We start from the raw sequence: 16,920 nt of genomic DNA on the forward strand, positions 1-16,920 counted from the left end.
GTTCCATATCTTCCATTCAACTTAAGAGTAGCATTAAGGGCTTTGTACAAAGTAGCATTAGTGATCAGTTGGAGCTTTGTTGTCGTAGGGGCAGTAGCACTAGTCTTCACTATGCACGTGTCTCCCAGAGCTCTGCTTACACCTACGGGAGACACACTGCATCACATGACTGGGTGGCAACGAGGCTCAGATTAGGCTACAAATACTTTTGGGAAGTCAGTGCTTCTCCTGGTGTGTGCTGTGTGCTATACCAAGGGGACACACTCTGCGTCACTATATCATGGAATGTCCTCTCATTGCTAAATTTAGGCCACAAGGTTAGCATGACTTGTACAGTCTCATTGACCATCTCCTAGACTCTGCCACCCTCAGGGAGATATTCAGGGAATATCCTCAGTTTGCTCCCAGACTGTGGGATATTTTAGGCAATAAGGTGTGCAATATAATATAACATAAATAATAGGATAACAAAGGGCCACCAGGGCCCATCTAGGTTATCCTGTATCAGTCGCACAGCGACCTCGTCATCAGTACTTAAAAGATACACTTACAAGTACACAATACATTATATACTAATTCTAAATATTTGGCTCATTAACAGGGCTAAGTCCTGCAGTGAATTTCTCTACAATCTGTAATCTCCATACATGGGGATCATGTCTTGTTTAACTATAGTAAATTTCTTATAAAAACTATCATGCAGCACTATACATAATTATAAATCTAATAAATTTAAGTGCTTATCTAATCTGTTTTTAAACATTGTCAAACTAGTGCTATTTACAACCCTCTCTGGCAATGCATTCCAGAAGTCTACCACCCTATGACTAAAGAAATATTTTCTTATATCTAACCTGCAGCCTTGCTTTCTAATCTTCCTGCCATGATTTCTAGTCCTACTTCCCTCCTCTAAGGTAAAGAAAGATCTCATATCTATGTAGTTTGTATCTGAGAACATTTTAAATAACTCTATCATATCCCCTCTTATACATCTCTCAAATGAAAACATGTTTAATTCCTTTAATCTATCTCTATACTCCAGGTGCTTTAATGCTGGTATCATCCTAGTTGCTCTTCTCTGAACTGCTTCTAATATGTTGATATCCTGCCTATAATGGGGTGACCAGGCCTGTATGCAATACTCTAAATGGGGCCTAACATAGGAATTATATAAGCTACGCAGCTATGCACCACTTCCTTACTTTTATAACTAACATTTCTATTTATAAGCCCCAGGATCCTATTTGCCCTATTTCTTGCTTCTAAACATTGCTTTGAAAATTTCATAGTCCTGTCTATCACTACTCCTAAATCCTTTCCCTCCTCTACTGCCTCTAGCCAACATCCCTCCATCTAATAGCTAAAGTTTGTGTTGTCTTTACCTAAATGCATAACCTAACACTTTTAGAATTAAACTCCATCTGCCACCTGTCTGCCCATGCTATCAACCTGTCCAGGTCTCGTTGTATTCTGTAATTGTCCTTTTCACCCTGTACTGCACATGCTATCTTAGTATCATCTGCAAACTTTGATACTTTGCTACTAATTCCTATATCTAAATCGTTAATGTACACCAAGAAAAGAAGAGGTCCTAGCACTGATCCTTGGGGTACCCCACCAACCATTTCCTTCCACTCAGACATTGCCCCATTTAATACTACTCTCTGTTTCCTATCAGAAAGCCATTCACTAATCCAATCAACTAACGTACCCCCTATCCCATGTAGTCTCAATTTGTACACTAGCCTCCTATGCGGTACCTTATCAAACGCCTTGCTAAATTCTAGATATATAACATCTATGCTATTTCCATCATCTAACTCCTTGGTAATATATTCTAAGATATCGAGCAAATTTGTAAGACAGGACCTCCCTGATCTAAAGCCATGTTGGGTATCTCTAATTAATCTATTCTCATTTAAATGCTCCCAAATACTACCCTTAATGATTTTCTCTAGTATCTTACATACTATACTAGTTAAACTGATCGGTCTATAATTATTCGCATCATCCTTCCTACCTTTTTTAAATATTGGTGTAACATTAGCTAGCTTCCAGTCCTGAGGTATCTCAGCAAACCTAAGTGATCTTTCAAAGATTAACTTAAGTGCTTCAGAAATACTGTCTACACCCTCCCTAAGTACTCTGGCATGTAGCTCATCAGGACCACTAGCTTTCCTATCGTCTAGTTCAAGAATAAATTTCCTATTAATTCCTGGTTTTATATCAATATTTTCTAAAGCTCTTAAACTACTCGTAGCCCTGTTTGTAACAGGATTTCCTATTCTTTCCCTAGTAAATACTAAAGAAATTTGTTCATTCAATAATTCTACTATGTTTTCATTTTGATCCACTACTGCACCATCTTTTCTGAGTGGTCCAATCCTATCCTTATTTCTTTTATCACTGATCTTGTAATAACTATATAATTTTTTGGGATCTTTACTCCCAGCTGCAGCTAGTTTTATCTCTGCCTGCCTTTTACTTTTTTTTTATAACCTTACTCAAATCATCCCTGACCTGTCTGTACCTAATCAAATCTACATCTTCCCCACTTTTCTGCAACTCTCTATATGCCCTCTTCTTCTCTCTGATCTGTCTACCTTTCTCGTGAGTCCACCATAATAGCTTCCTGTTTCTCTGCCTTATATCTTTGTAAGGGATACACTGCATCACTATACCCTTTACTACAACCTTAAAAATATCCCACATCTGCTGTGCAGTTTTATTTCCAAAACTATCTTCCCAGTTTACCTCTCCTAATAACTGATGTAACCTACCATAATTGCCTTTTTGATAGTTTGGGACTCTAGTCTTATTCACTATATTATCCCTACTGGAATTAATGATAAATCTAATTATATGATGGTCACTGTTTGCTAAAGTCTCTCCTACCTCAACTTCCTTTAAACAATGCTCAATATTTGTTATTACTATGTCTAAAACCTTCCTCCCCCTAGTAGGTTTATCTACTATCTGCACTAAATAGTTATCCTGAGAACTTTCCATAAACTTATTTTCACTAGCATCTCCTACCATCCTCTCCCAGTTTACTGACTTAAGATTAAAATCCCCTAAGATAATTGACTGACTAGTACACCCCATCTTTCTCATCTACCATAAGGTTGTCTACATCTGCTGACTGGTTAGGTGGTCTATAAAAAGCTCCTACTCTAATAACCTTACTTTTGTTTTCTCTAACATCCAGCCATAAGGACTCTACTCTGTTATCTACCTTAATACCATTAACCTGACTGGAAATGAAGGGTTTTTTTTATACATAAATAACTACTCCTCCACCTATCCTACCAATTCTCTGGTGTAAATACATAATGTATCCATCTACTTCATATTCTTTCCTATTTTCCCTAAACTTTTCCTCATTTACCCATGCCTCTGTGACACATACAACATCTAAGTCCTCCTCAACTATATAACTAGATAACTCGTCTTTCTTGTTCCTAAGACTCCTGGCATTTACATAAAAACATTTAAGTCCTGCTACCTTCCTAGATGCTGTCTCCTTATTTGAAATCCTAATCTTATTCTCTCCTATTTGCACCTGGAAATCTTTCCTAATCTTTTCACTATCTCTGTTTATCCTATCTAATTTATGTCTAACATCTTTCTTCTGGAATGCATTTGCTACCTCACTCCCTACACTCCATCCCAACTCCCCCCTCCAGACATCCACTCAGCACATCCACACCCTTCCTACTCAGATGTACACCATCCCTAGCATACAAATCCCTTCGCCCATAGAACCTATCCCATACATCCACAAAGCTGACACCCACATCCTTACACATCCCTTTTACCCGAACATTCACACCAATGGCCCTAGACAACCATTCCCTGCTAACATACACACGAGGCAAGATTCCTGACACTACACACCTCCTACCACTCTCCCTTATCTTGCCTAACATTTCCCGAAATCTTGCCACTTACTCCTTCGACCCACCTGCTCTGACATCATTCCCACCTATGTGCAAAACTACTACACCTTCCCTCTCCATCCCCCCAACTCTCTTCTGCACCTCCTCACTCACTGCCTTCACACCTGCACCAGGCATACACAAGTTCGTCCTCCTATCCCGGTCTTTCCCACAGAAAGTGCTATCTAAGTACCTAACCTGAGTCACCCACCACACACACCTCCTCCTCTCCTCTACCCCCTTCTCTCTCCTTTCACTCACCACAACCACCTCATTCACTCCACTCTCACTCTCCCCCTCCCCTTCCAACAAACCGAACCTATTTTCACACTCAACAGGTTTAGTCCTATCCTCCCTAACTGCCTCCGCTTTCCTTCCCCTCGCAACCTGTCATCTCTGCCCATCCTGACTATCTTTCCCAGTCTGGCTCGCCTGCTCCCTCTTCCCCACTCTGCTCTTCCCGACAGAGGACCAAGCCACCCTGTCGCCCTCATAAGGTCCAACCTTCGGCCTAACACTGATCTCCTATGTGTATTTATTTAGTGAAATACTTGTATTCTTGTTGTGTATACTGTCCAGAGTTATTTTTGTGATACTTTAACCTTAAGTCTTTGCCTAGGGGGTGGGTGGCAAGGCCCATCCTCTTCCTTTGTTGTAATTATTTATTAATTCAACAATATTTTATGTATCAATCAATCAAAACTTACACCGTCTTTGAAGCGATCTCGAACCTCGTTAACATCAAGATCAAGATCAAGATTAGTATTATCGCCCGCCAAAATACTTGCTAAGACAATATTCTGGGTATTTTTTAAGTGATACAAGCTTCATTCACTTATCTCCAGCCTTAAAGAGGGTGAAATTGAACAACGTCAGCTGGTGGTGAGGTGAGTGAAATATGGCACATGGTCTGGGTAGTGTGGTGATGGGTGGGGTGTGTGTGTGGTAACTGCCAGAAGCCACTTCTACTTTCCTAAAGACGGAGCAGCTGTCTCGTATGAAAGCCCAGGGTTCATAAGGCCTTCCAGTAGAGAGTCTTCACATCCCTTACTTATTCAAAATAACAACAACTAAAGTGCCACACACGTACTCGCGTCAGAAAATAATTGGTTGGATGAAGCAAAATTGACCAAAAATTTTGCAATGGCTCATTACTTAGTTCAGTCTGTCATACTTATATTACTTATATATATAGGATTGGGCGTAACAGCAGGATTGAAGTATTCCCTATTGCCTCAATAAGCCCTATCACCTATTTGTCATGTCAAGGGGAATGCTACATCAGATGAATCTGTCATATAAAATTTTATCTTAATGAGTAACTGTGTATTCTTTTAACTAACTTTCCTGAAGAGTGATGCGTGGTAAATGTGAGATAGCACCAGTATTTAAGATGCAATGTACAGCTGCAAAAAAAAGAGGTTCCACAAGTTTATTAACAAAGCTGCAAACTTGTATGCATCTCCATTACCTGAGAACATCTTCACCTCACCAGTGTAATTTTTAAGGCATTTTGTTAGGTTAGGTTAGATTAAGTTAGGATAGGATAGGGTAGATTGGGTTAGGTTAGGATATGATAGATCAGGATAGGATGAGTTAGGATAGATGAGTATATTTTAGGATAGGATAGGGAAGTCAGGTTAGGTTTGGATAGAATAGGATAAGTTAGGTTAGGTTAGTTTAGATATGCTAGGTTAAATTAGGATAGGTTAGGTTAGTATAGTATATGTTAGGTTAGGATAGAAAAAGTGGAATTTTGGAATATTAGAAATAACAAAAACTCTGGATTTGTGTATTTACTCAAGTAAGATTAGTTTATGTAGGATTATGAGGAAGCTACTTTGAAAGATTGGAGGACTGCATGTCAGAGACAAAAACAGAGAGGAGAGGAGTATTAGAACAAAAGCAAACTATGTAAAACATTTGCTTTGACCACAGTAATAAGGAAGTTGAATTAAAGTGTGTTTAGATTGAATGAAAATGTGTTTAGATTGATTTTAAAGGTTATTTAACATGGTGCTGTCTCCTGAAGGTTGAACACAACTGCCCTGATCAATGGATAACACACAGCAGCTGGACTGCACACAGGCACTGCTGTGTGACCAGGATGAGGAAGAGGAGGTAGACGAGACACACCACTTGGTGAGTTGGGATGGATTTTGTCTTTTAAAATGTTGAGAGGTAAAATCTGTAATGATTGATGTTTTAATTTCTTTGTAGGCTTTCTTCAGTTAGCCTCCAGAAGGTCAAAATAAGGAGGAGGGCATCCTATTCCTCATTTTTCTATGGATGGATTTATGTGATATTTTTCTTAGGATCACTAATGAAGATGTGTGTTTTCAGGGAATAATGGGAAGTAGGAGTAAAGAGAAGATTTTGCTTTGCTGTCCTCAGTCTGTTTCTTGGGACTTTAATTCTTCTTATTTATAATTTTTTTTACCAGTTGAGTGGGAGATAATTTATTATATTTTTATGTGATCTGAATCTCGTTTTTTTTTTTTTTTTATTATTATTTATTTCTGCCTGGAATCATGCCAAGTCTGTTCCCAACTTGCCAAACATTCCTTCATAAATAGAAAAATGTCACAATCTTTCAAACTCCAACTCCCCTCGAGACTTCTGGCATCTGGCCAAAAACATCCGTTTGTTGCTTTGCAGCTACTCTTGGACCTCAGTCCTCTACCCAGTATAGCTGAGTACTGGGGTCAAAACATACTGTGTCAAGGATCACCTGTGTTCACAGAGCCTGTACTAATGAGTCACAATAGGTATATGCAGTTACTACACTTTCTTGGGTTCTCAGACCCTGATGTCATTCCCAAAGAAGCTCCCATGACTAGACGATGTATTATTTAATAAGTTGAGTAAAAGGTGTACTGTATTTGACAGTATATAGGACGCACCTTTTTTCCAAAATCTTGGCTCTGAAAATCGCCCTGCATGTGATATGTAAAGTTGAGACTTATCTTCTCCCTGATGCTCATTAACCTAGATGCTGGTTCCTCATCATGACAACAGGAGTCATCATGATAATTATCAACTTATAGATTATTCAGAATTGGAAACAAAGAAAAATTGTCAGTTGCTTGTTAAAAAATAAAGTCAGAAACCAATCTTTGTTGTTGAATTGTAATGCTGCTGTACATTAGATTTTTTTTTTTGAATTCATATTAAAAGTTATCTAGCAAAGATTAAAAGATATTGAAACAAAATTATTTTCTCTTCATATACACTAAGATCTACCAAAAAAGTGATGAGCCATTTTTTTAAGTGATTTCCCCTTCAATGACACATCCTAATATACATATACAGAAAGGAGAGAGGCTTTAACTTATACCACTGATAGATCCAGCATTTGGTAAGTAAATGATGCACAACCTTTGTTAAAGAAAAGGTTAAGAACAAAGGGAAGTTGCCCTATACGTGTACTCTTTACCCTGCACATCTTTAGTTTTTGCAGAGGCCCTTTCATGAAGGGGTATTTTATGTAACATATCACCACATAAATTAACCATGGTCTGGTAGACATAAAATACTCATGCTAGGAAAAGTATCACACTTTTTTTCAGATATACTTATATCATCTTAATGGATTGCTATCAATGTTGTGTCTTTTGTAAAGATCTTTTCATTTATTTCTTATTTTACAGTTAGCCTGGTTAGAAGTTAATGGAAATCAGCATGAAATCTTTAGTGGGAAGAACATAATTGGACGAGACCCAGATAGATGCAAAATATTAATTCCCAGCAAGGTGAGTACAGTTGTCAGGCATCAGACAATAAACTTTTCCCTTATTTTTTATTTATTTATTTTCCACATGGCTCTCTACTAGCCCACCATAGTTCTCAAAGTTTCTTTTATTATTTCCTGAAACTAGAGAAGAGATTACGGAGAGACAAAGTAAATAATGTTGTTAGGAAAGACAAGTAACGTGAGCAGAAATAGTTTTTTGTAAGACCTTGAAGCATATCCTTAACCAACACAGTGGGCTATATATATATTTATATATATATATATATATATATATATATATATATATATATATATATATATATATATATATATAGAGAGAGAGAGAGAGAGAGAGAGAGAGAGAGAGAGAGAGAGAGAGAGAGACTATTCGATGGCTCATAAGGCGCACCTTTTCTCCAAAAAAAAGTCTCAGGAATTAATCTGGTATGCACTGCCTGGACATCCCATGTAGGAATTGGACAGATATTGGAAGGATTAATGTACATATTAGGGAAGATCACAAAGAGAATATCTTGTAAAATTCATATCAAACTGGTATTCACTACATCAAGAAAAGTTTTAAAAGTATCAAAGGAATACAGAAGAGTAAATATTATGAAATAGCAGTTTGGATAAGAGGTATGTACATTGAAATGACTCAAGCATATCCACAAAATGAATGAAATAAGACTATCAGAGGAAATGTTTTGCATGTGACATATATGCTAATAATTAAAAAAAAAAATTTTCCCAATGTTTGAAGAGTAAAGTATGTAATGTGTACAGGAAAGTTATATGATATAAACAAGAAGAGTGTTATCATTTTATCATAGGAGGATTTCTATTATGACCATCTTATGCATAGGCTTGCTACAAAGAAGGAAGGCATCAGATATGTTTATGAAAGGATAACACCGTTTCTTGCTTTGTGGCAGGTCCTGTCTAAGCAGCATGCAGTAGTGGAGGTAAGGGCAGGCACTCACACCCTTGCTGACTTGGGCAGCTGCAATAAGACAAGGTTGGGAAAGGTAAGTTTAAGTTAAGCATAATTTTTATCCATGACATACTGTAATTATCATTAATATTATTGCTCGTATTTTTATTTTTATTATTATTATTATTGTTATTATTATTATTTTTATTATTATTATTATTATTATTATTATTATTATTATTATTATTATTATTACTGTGGAAGGTGGTGAAAGAAACATAGGCTGGAAGGCGAGCACTTTACTTCCAATTAGTTTCTCCCATTGGGCTTCTTCATTCTTCTGAAGAAGCCCATAAGCCAAAACTAATACGGAGTAAAGTGCTTGCCTTGCAGTCCATGTTTCTTTATAATATTATTGTTGTGGAAAGGAGTGAAGGAAATATGGGTTGGAAGGTGAGCACTTTACTCCTGACTAGTCTCTCCCATACGACATCTACATTCCCCTAGCTCTTCATATTGTTCCTGTATTATTGTTATTATTATTATTGTTATTATTATTTTTAATATTATTATTATTATTATTGTTATTATTATTATTATTATTATTATTATTATTATTATTATTATTATTATTATTATTATTATTATTATTATTATTATTATTATTATTATTATTATTATTATTACAGTGGAGGACTCAATACTCGAATGTCTAAATAGTCGAACTTTTCAGTAGTCGAACGCAAAAGTTTGACTTAATACTCAAAAATACCTATTTCACTTCACGACATTTAAACTGACGTCACTGAGGAATTCAATGAGATGCCCGCCGTGTGCGCCTCACGTCAGTTCGCTGCCTACCTCCGTCCAGTCCGCACCACTCTTCCAGCTGTCCACCCTCCTCCCTTTTTACCGGCTTCTCCAAGGAGTTGTTCTGGTAAGCTTTTTCACTCGTCGTCCTGCTGTTGGGAGTGTTATTGGGTGAAGAACACAATCTAAGGACTGTTGTTTATCTGGCTCTCCTTTGTGACCCAGAGTTATTTTTTGGTTGCAGAGTTTTTCTCTGGCAATGGACTGCTAGAAACTCCAAGACAAACTTCCTCGTCTTCAGCCAGCAAGCGCCCCAGCGGGGAGAAAGCTCCACTTGCAGGGGAGGAGAAAAGGAAGAAAGACAGACAGAAGGACAGTGCTGCCAATCATGGGGCTTGCGCTTCGCCACCCTCTGCTGCCGGCACTAGTCAGGATGTAAACACTGCGCCCCTGTCAGCTGATTGCGTCGCCAGGGACGACCAGCTGGATCGTCTGAGTATGGTCATCAGCGGCCTGATCGCAAAGCTGGATGCTAACACGTCTGCCACCGCCTCTGTGGGGAGTGGTGCCAAGTTTAGTGGCTTCACTGTGCCCTCCTCGGGTGATGAGGAGGGCGAACTCCTGGAGAGTGCTGCCGATCCCTTAGAGGAGTTGGATTTGCTTGGTGGTGGATCCCCAGCCCACACTGCAGCAGATGGTGACAACGCTGACTTTCTTCGTTCCCTGGAAGAGTTGTCTGGTCACTTCCACGGGGAAGAAGAGAAGGGTGAGCCTCTGTCTGAGCACCTGGCTACCATCCTGAATGCCAGCTTGCGGCGCAGACCATCTGCTGATGGTGTGAAGGCTACATGTGGAAAAATAAAACTCTCCAGTAATGTGCCGAACTTGACTGTCCCAGCTACTAACACAGCCATTACTGACGCCATGAGTGCTGGCGGCAAACTCATAGACTTACGTCTCTTCCATACTAATGGACTGATCTCCAAGGCCCTAGTCCCAGTGGCACAGTGCATTAGTGACATTGGAGAAGGAAAGGGGAAGCCTGTCTCCTCTTACTTGGATGGGCTGAATAATAGCCTTAGGCTCCTGGCCTCAGCTGTTAATTACGTGAATCAGCTGTGCAAGGGTGTGGCTAAAATTCATGTCAATGACTCGGCACTTGCCGAATTGTGCAAATGGGACTGAAGGTGGAGGGGAAGATTTATTTCCCTTTGATGTCACGAAGAAGTGTGACGAGATTCGCCGAACAAGGAAGCTGGGGAGGCCTTCATTCTGCCCCCATAGGACTTGTGCTTCAAGGAGGTTTGCCCCATACAGCCAGTCCTTCGGGCATTCTAGCAACCCTCCACAGTCAAGGCTGAGGTCTACTTCTAGGCCTTTTTTAGGGCAGAAGCCTCCCCAGGAGAAGGGGGTGCGGCTTTACAAGAATCGCCAGTAGGCACTTTGTCAGTAAGTACCATTACCTTTCCCTTGCTGAATACCCCAAATAATTTTGTTAGTGGTAAGATTTTTGCAGCCAGACAAATTTGGCAGGCCTTATCTACAAATCAGTGGATCCATGATGTCCACGGTAAGATTTTTCAGTTCCATACCCTTCCTACTCAAACGGTGCTGCCTGGACCTCTGGATCTCTCTGCTTCTGATTGTTCTGCATTAGACACTGCCATGCTGGAGTTTATTAGGCGGGGAGTGGTTGAAGTCTGTGACACTTCTTCCAATCAAGGCTTCTTTTCCAACATTTTTCCTACTATAAAGAAGGATGGTACAGCCAGAGTTATTCTGAATCTTAAAGAACTAAATGAATTTATTCCCCATATACATTTTAAAATGGATACTCTTAAAGAGGTCATACATTTAATTCAACACAACTGCTTTATTTGCTACCTGTGATTTTAAAGATGCTTATTTTTTAGTTGTTGTTAGGCCAGAAGATAGGAAATGGCATAGATTCTTTTGGAAGGGTCAACCTTATCAATTCACCTGTTTGCTGCAAGGCTTAACTTATGCTCCTCAGATCTTTACCAGGCTCTTTAAACCAGTTCTCTCACACCTGCATAAACTTGGAATTACTGTGGTCTCGTACATTGATGATTGCATTTTTATTGCAGCCTCTAGCAAGGAACTCCAACAACATGTCTGTTATGCCTTGCACCTTTTTGATTCTGTGGGTCTCACAGTTAATGCATTAAAATCATCTCTAGAGCCTTTCCAAGAGGTGGATTTCTTTGGGGTTGTGTTGAACTCGGTTAATATGCCAGCTACCTTAGCCTCACATAGAAAGGAATGGATTAAAGCAAAAGGCTTACAATTATTACAGGGTGACATTACTCTACATGACTTAGCTTCTTTCAATGGTTTGGCTGTGGCTGCTGACCAGGCGGTGGAACTTGCCCCTCTCAGATACAAGTATCTGGAGATAATCAGGAACAGGGAACTGGCCTGCAATTATGGTAACTACTTTTCAGAGGTTAGTTTGGACTCCCATGCCTTAGGTATCATCAAATGGTGGGTTTACAACATAGATTCCCAGACTAAGTCTCTGCGCTCTTCCCCCCTTTCTTTGAATTGTTTCTTGATGCGTCTTTGACAGGCTGGGGTGCGTCTGTGGGACCGTCTAAGACAGGTGGCCCCTGGGCCCATAATGAATTGGATCACATTAACTGCTTAGAGTTGAAAGCTATTCTCTTTGGTTTACAATCCCTTTGCAGGAAGTAGAGACGTTCACATCCATCTTCGCTCTGATAACACTACTGCCATCGCTTGTCTGAACCGCTGTGGAAGCACAAAGTTTAACCTTAATACTTTAACAGGCGAAATTTTCTCATGGGCTGAGTCACGTGGCATTACACTATCAGCAGAATTTGTCAAGGGACTTCACAATATAGATGCTGATAAGGAATCTAGATTAAAAAATGTTGATACTGAATGGATGCTGCTGCCCCATATTTTCAGAAAGCTCTGTCAGATATTTTTTCGCCAGAAATTGACTTATTTGCTTCTAGGCTCAATGCTCAAGTGGCTTCTTATGTTTCTTGGAAACCAGATCCTGCTGCAGCATATGTTAATGCCTTCACTCTTGAGTGGTCCAACAGGAGCTTATATGCCTTTCCTCCCTTCAGCATGATTTCCAAGGTTTTGAAGAAACTTCAGGAATCCCAGGCGACCCTGCTTGCTGTTTTTCCGCTGTGGCCAACTTAGGCATGGTTTCCGGTCGCTTTCTGCTTACTGGCTTGACCTCCCCTCTTACTTCCTCGGCAGTGTTTGATTCTGCCACAAGATCTGACACTTACACACCTACGGGCTCGCAACCTGGTACTAGCTGCAATGCTATTATCAGGAGATCCTTTGAAAACTGAGGACTTTCACCAGAGGTTCCCCGATTTCTCATTGGATCATGGAGGCAAGGTGCTTTACTACAATATGGGCCACATATCAACAGATGGGTGTCTTTTTGCTTCAGCAGGGAAGTTGATCCTTTTCAGCCACCTTTAGCCTCCTTGGACTTCCTTTTGCAGGAGTTTAGGAAAGGAAACGGACGTAGCTATAGTTCTATGAATACCATCCGTTCTGCAATTTCAGCTATGGCTCAGATAAATGACAGTCCTGCAGGACAGCACCCACTAGTCAGTAGATTCCTGAAGTCAGTCTTCCAGGAGAGGCCTTCCTTTCCCCGGGGTTCTACCACCTGGGACCCTGATATTGTGCTCACTTATATTAAGTCTTTGGGACCAAACTCTTCTTTGTCAAATTTACAATTGTCCAGGAAACTTACAGTCTTGATGCTGTTGCTCTCTGGCCAACGTGGCCAGACTCTACACCTGATGGACATTAGAAACATGACACTTTTTGACTCAAAAAATTTTCTTCAGGATAGGCGACCCACTGAAAACATCTCGGCCAAGTTCCCATCTGTCAGAATTATGCTTTGTGCCTTACCCTCTTGATAAGCTGGTATGTGTTCACACTGCTATCAGAGATTACCTAGACAGAACTTTGCCCTATAGAGGAATAACTACTTCTTTTTTCCTAACAACAAAATGCCCCTACCATATGGCCTGTCGGGACACATTAAGACGTTGGACTCGGGATATGATGATAGCCACTGGTATTGACCTCTCACTTTTTTCTCCACATTCCACCAGATCAGCATCATCTAGTAAAGTGGCTTTGAAGTTGCCTCTCTCCACCATTTTGTCCACCGTTGGCTGTTCCAGAGAGTCTACTTTTGCCAAGTTTTATAAGAGACCTTTGGAGGACCATGGGCGGTTTGCCACAGCATTTCTGACTGCTGGTGATGAAGACTAGACGTGGAGGTTCCACGTATGAGACCCCGTTTTTGTAAACACTTCTGTTTAGCTGTGTTGTTGCTTGACATTATATTCATTTGTTGTTTGGTTTGTTTTTTTCTACTACACACAATCTGTTCTGGTGTGCATCGAATATATGGTGTATTATGTTGCATTACATGTGATTCAACTCTGGGAGTTTCGTGTTTCTTTTTTTCCCTTGGTTTATGGAAGTTTTTTAAAGGCATGAAGGTTGGAGGAATCATTCTAAAGCTCTCATTGAATTCCACAGTGACGTCAGTTTAAATGTTGTAAAGTGAAATTGTAAGATTAAACGAGTACTTACCAAGTATGAAGTTTGATCATAATTTCATGAACATTTAAACTGTGTCACTGAGGTATTAAATGCCCTCCCTGTCCCTCCCTTTCTGTGGGACTTCCTGAGGGAATGCTTGTCCTAGTTTGTTGAAATGGTCAGCTGCTTCCTTCAACCCATTTTTTTCTGAAGGACTGACGTGAGGCACGCACGGCGGGCATCTCATGTAATACCTCAGTGATGCAGTTTAATTGTTCGTGAAATTATGATCAAACTTCATACTTGGTAGTACTCGTTTAATTTTACAATTAGTCGAACGTCCATCCACGTGGCTGTAAACAAATGGTCTCTCCCTTCCTGCCACCCCACGCGCCTCACCAGTTCACCGCACCCAGTTTATCCTTCACTGTTGTAAGAATAACATTGTCCTGTGCTTTCTCTCTGCATTTTCTTTTTTTTTTTTTCTTTTTGTTTCTTTTTCATTTAGAAGCTTACAATGGCAGCTAAGAGGCTTGTTAGTGGTGAGAATAAGCCTACAAGAAAGAATGTAGTGACAACCATCGAAAGGAAAAAGGAGATTATTGATAAATGTGAGAAAGGAGGAAGAATAACTGATCTTGCAGCTGAGTACTGTATGGCTAAATCTACAGTAGCCACAATACAGAAGAAAAAGAGCTGATTTGGCGATTGCTGTGAAAAGGCAATTTAAGCAACCTGCGGCAGTGGAAGACATGGAAAAATTGTTGATTGGATAAACCAAAGGCAGATGACTGGTGATTCTTTGTCAGATGGCATAATTTGTGCAAAGGGTAGGCTGTTCGATTGTTATCTTATTTCTGAAACTACATCTGATTCCAATGATGATTTTAAAGCAAGTAAAGGGTGGTCTGTGAATTTCAAGAAAAGAACTGGAATTCATTCTGTTGTGAGGCACGGCAAGCTCCCAAGTCAGGAGTAAACATAAGCTATATACAGGCAACCCCCGCTTAATGAAGGTTCATGCAATGAAATTTCACTACAACGAATGTTTCTTTTTACTACCATCTGCTCATTTAACGAACACCAAACTCGCTTTAACGAAATTTTATCCAGGTAATTTTTTCCAAGTTTTAAAGCACTGCCGTATCATGCAAGCTGACATGTTTTGAATACACCAGCGCCTCTCATGGACAACATGCACACCACTCACTCCTTTACCCTTTCCCGCTCACAGCTCAAAACAAAAACAGAGTCCAGCACCAGTTCGTCTTCCCTCGCTCAACAAGCCACCAAAACACCCTGCAACCAGCCCTGCAATGTTGCCTAGCGTTGCTAAGAAGACCAGGAAGTCTCTTACTCTCGAAGTGAAACTGGATATTATTCACAGACACGAGAGGCGAGAAAACTAATAGCATTGCTCGCCACCATGGCTTGACTCCATCTAGTGTCTACTATTTTCAAGTCAGCAAACTCTTATTAAGAAGGCTGATAAGACCGTATCTTCCTTGCAAGCTAAAAGAACCACCTGAACTCGTGACTCTGCAATAGATGAAATGGAAAGCCTTGTGGAAATGTGGTGCAAAAGTTTTGTATGCGGTACAGCAATACTCTGCTTAACGAACAGGATAGGGGGTGTCAAAGCTGTTCGTAGAGCGAAAATTCGTTAAGCGGACGTAATTTTCCCATAGTAAATAATGGAAATAGGGGGATGTGTTCTGGGCTGGTCCCCAACATACCACATGGGTTAAAAAGAAATTATATATATGTACCTGTACCATTAATAACCAAGTATCCCCAACATACTATATGGGTTAAATAAAATTGTATATTGATAAACAAGAGGTGTTTTATTGACTATCCTTACAACAAATGTTCAAAACACTAATACAAAAAACACTAACACAAAAAACACTGAAAAAAAAACACTAACACAAAATAAAAAAAAATACATCACATCCTCCTTGTTGCTACTAAGTGAGGGAGGTGAGGGAAGTGGTGGGGAGGCACTCGCCACACACTACCACCACTAACACAAAAGAAAACACTAACACAAAAAAACACCAACACAAAAAAAAACACTAACACAAAACAGGAAAAAAACTCACATCTCATCCTCCTCGCTGCTGCTACGTGAGGGAGGTGAGGTAAGTGATGGTGAGGCACTCCTGGCGCGCTTGGCAGCCAGTTCTGGTGAGGGTGAGAGAGGTGGCAGGGAGGTGGCAGCAGATGAAGTGAAGAACTTGGTTATGTTCGTCTGCTTTCCTCTCGCCCTCTTCTGCCGTAGGGATTCTTCATAAGGACGCAGCAAGGCCTGCACTGCTGTCTGGACCTTGAAGCTCCTGTCGGCATTCCCATCCCTGGCCAGCACCACGTTGATGAAATCGAGGCCTGACTGCACCACCGCCGTCAGGTCAACGAGCGTCGTCACTTTCGGGACGGGTGACTCTTCCTCCACTTCCTCCCCAGCTGCTAACTCCTGCTGCTGCTCCACCAAGTCCTCTGCGCTGAGGTCATCAGCATGGGACTCGACGAGCTCAGCAATGTCGTCTGCGTTGATGGCGTCTTCTCCCTCGGCCAACAAATGAGCTGAATTGGCCAGTCCAGCTATTTCCTGCTGCAGGTCTTCCTGGCGGGGGATAGGGTCAAACCCTCTGAAGTTTCGAACAACTTCTGGCCACACCTTTCGCCACACCACATTCATGGTGTTGTTCTGCACCTCGTCCCATGCAGCAGCGATGTGCTCGATGGAGACAAAGGCGGGGAGCCAGCCAATCATAGCGAAGCTGCCGCATTCGGTCCCTCACCTGGCAAATTCAAACCTAGAAAATTCGCTAAAACGGATGTGGTTGTACGTTATGCGGACTTTTTGGTCTAACTTTATATAGTACATTAAACCGGAAATTTGTTAGATGAACGTTCGTTAA

The 16,920-nt window shown here is 40.5% G+C and overlaps 2 protein-coding genes across 2 annotated transcripts in view; both read left to right on the forward strand.

The window, feature by feature from the left end:
- Positions 1–4,556: 4,556 nt before the first annotated feature.
- Positions 4,557–16,920, forward strand: part of LOC123513293 (mediator of DNA damage checkpoint protein 1-like) — a 94,223-nt gene continuing 81,859 nt past the window's right edge. The window contains exons 1-4 of the mRNA XM_045270375.1: positions 4,557–4,825; positions 5,971–6,080; positions 7,589–7,690; positions 8,607–8,699. Coding sequence (XP_045126310.1) covers positions 5,994–6,080; positions 7,589–7,690; positions 8,607–8,699 — 282 coding nt within the window. The 5' untranslated portion in view covers positions 4,557–4,825; positions 5,971–5,993. The remainder of the gene's footprint in view (positions 4,826–5,970; positions 6,081–7,588; positions 7,691–8,606; positions 8,700–16,920) is intronic.
- LOC123513294 lies at positions 9,419–13,899 on the forward strand. Its single transcript, XM_045270376.1, has 2 exons — positions 9,419–10,864; positions 13,558–13,899. Exon 1 carries the CDS (start codon positions 9,914–9,916, stop codon positions 10,598–10,600), a length of 687 nt encoding a protein of 228 aa, XP_045126311.1. The 5' UTR covers positions 9,419–9,913; the 3' UTR covers positions 10,601–10,864; positions 13,558–13,899.

Source organism: Portunus trituberculatus, chromosome 35 (genome assembly GCF_017591435.1).
Source record: "Portunus trituberculatus isolate SZX2019 chromosome 35, ASM1759143v1, whole genome shotgun sequence".
NCBI lineage: Eukaryota > Metazoa > Arthropoda > Malacostraca > Decapoda > Portunidae > Portunus > Portunus trituberculatus.

What these genes read in the sequence shown, in the direction of transcription:
- LOC123513294 (XM_045270376.1), top strand. Translation starts at nt 9,914, where the DNA reads ATGGTCATCAGCGGCCTGATCGCAAAGCTGGATGCTAACACGTCTGCC.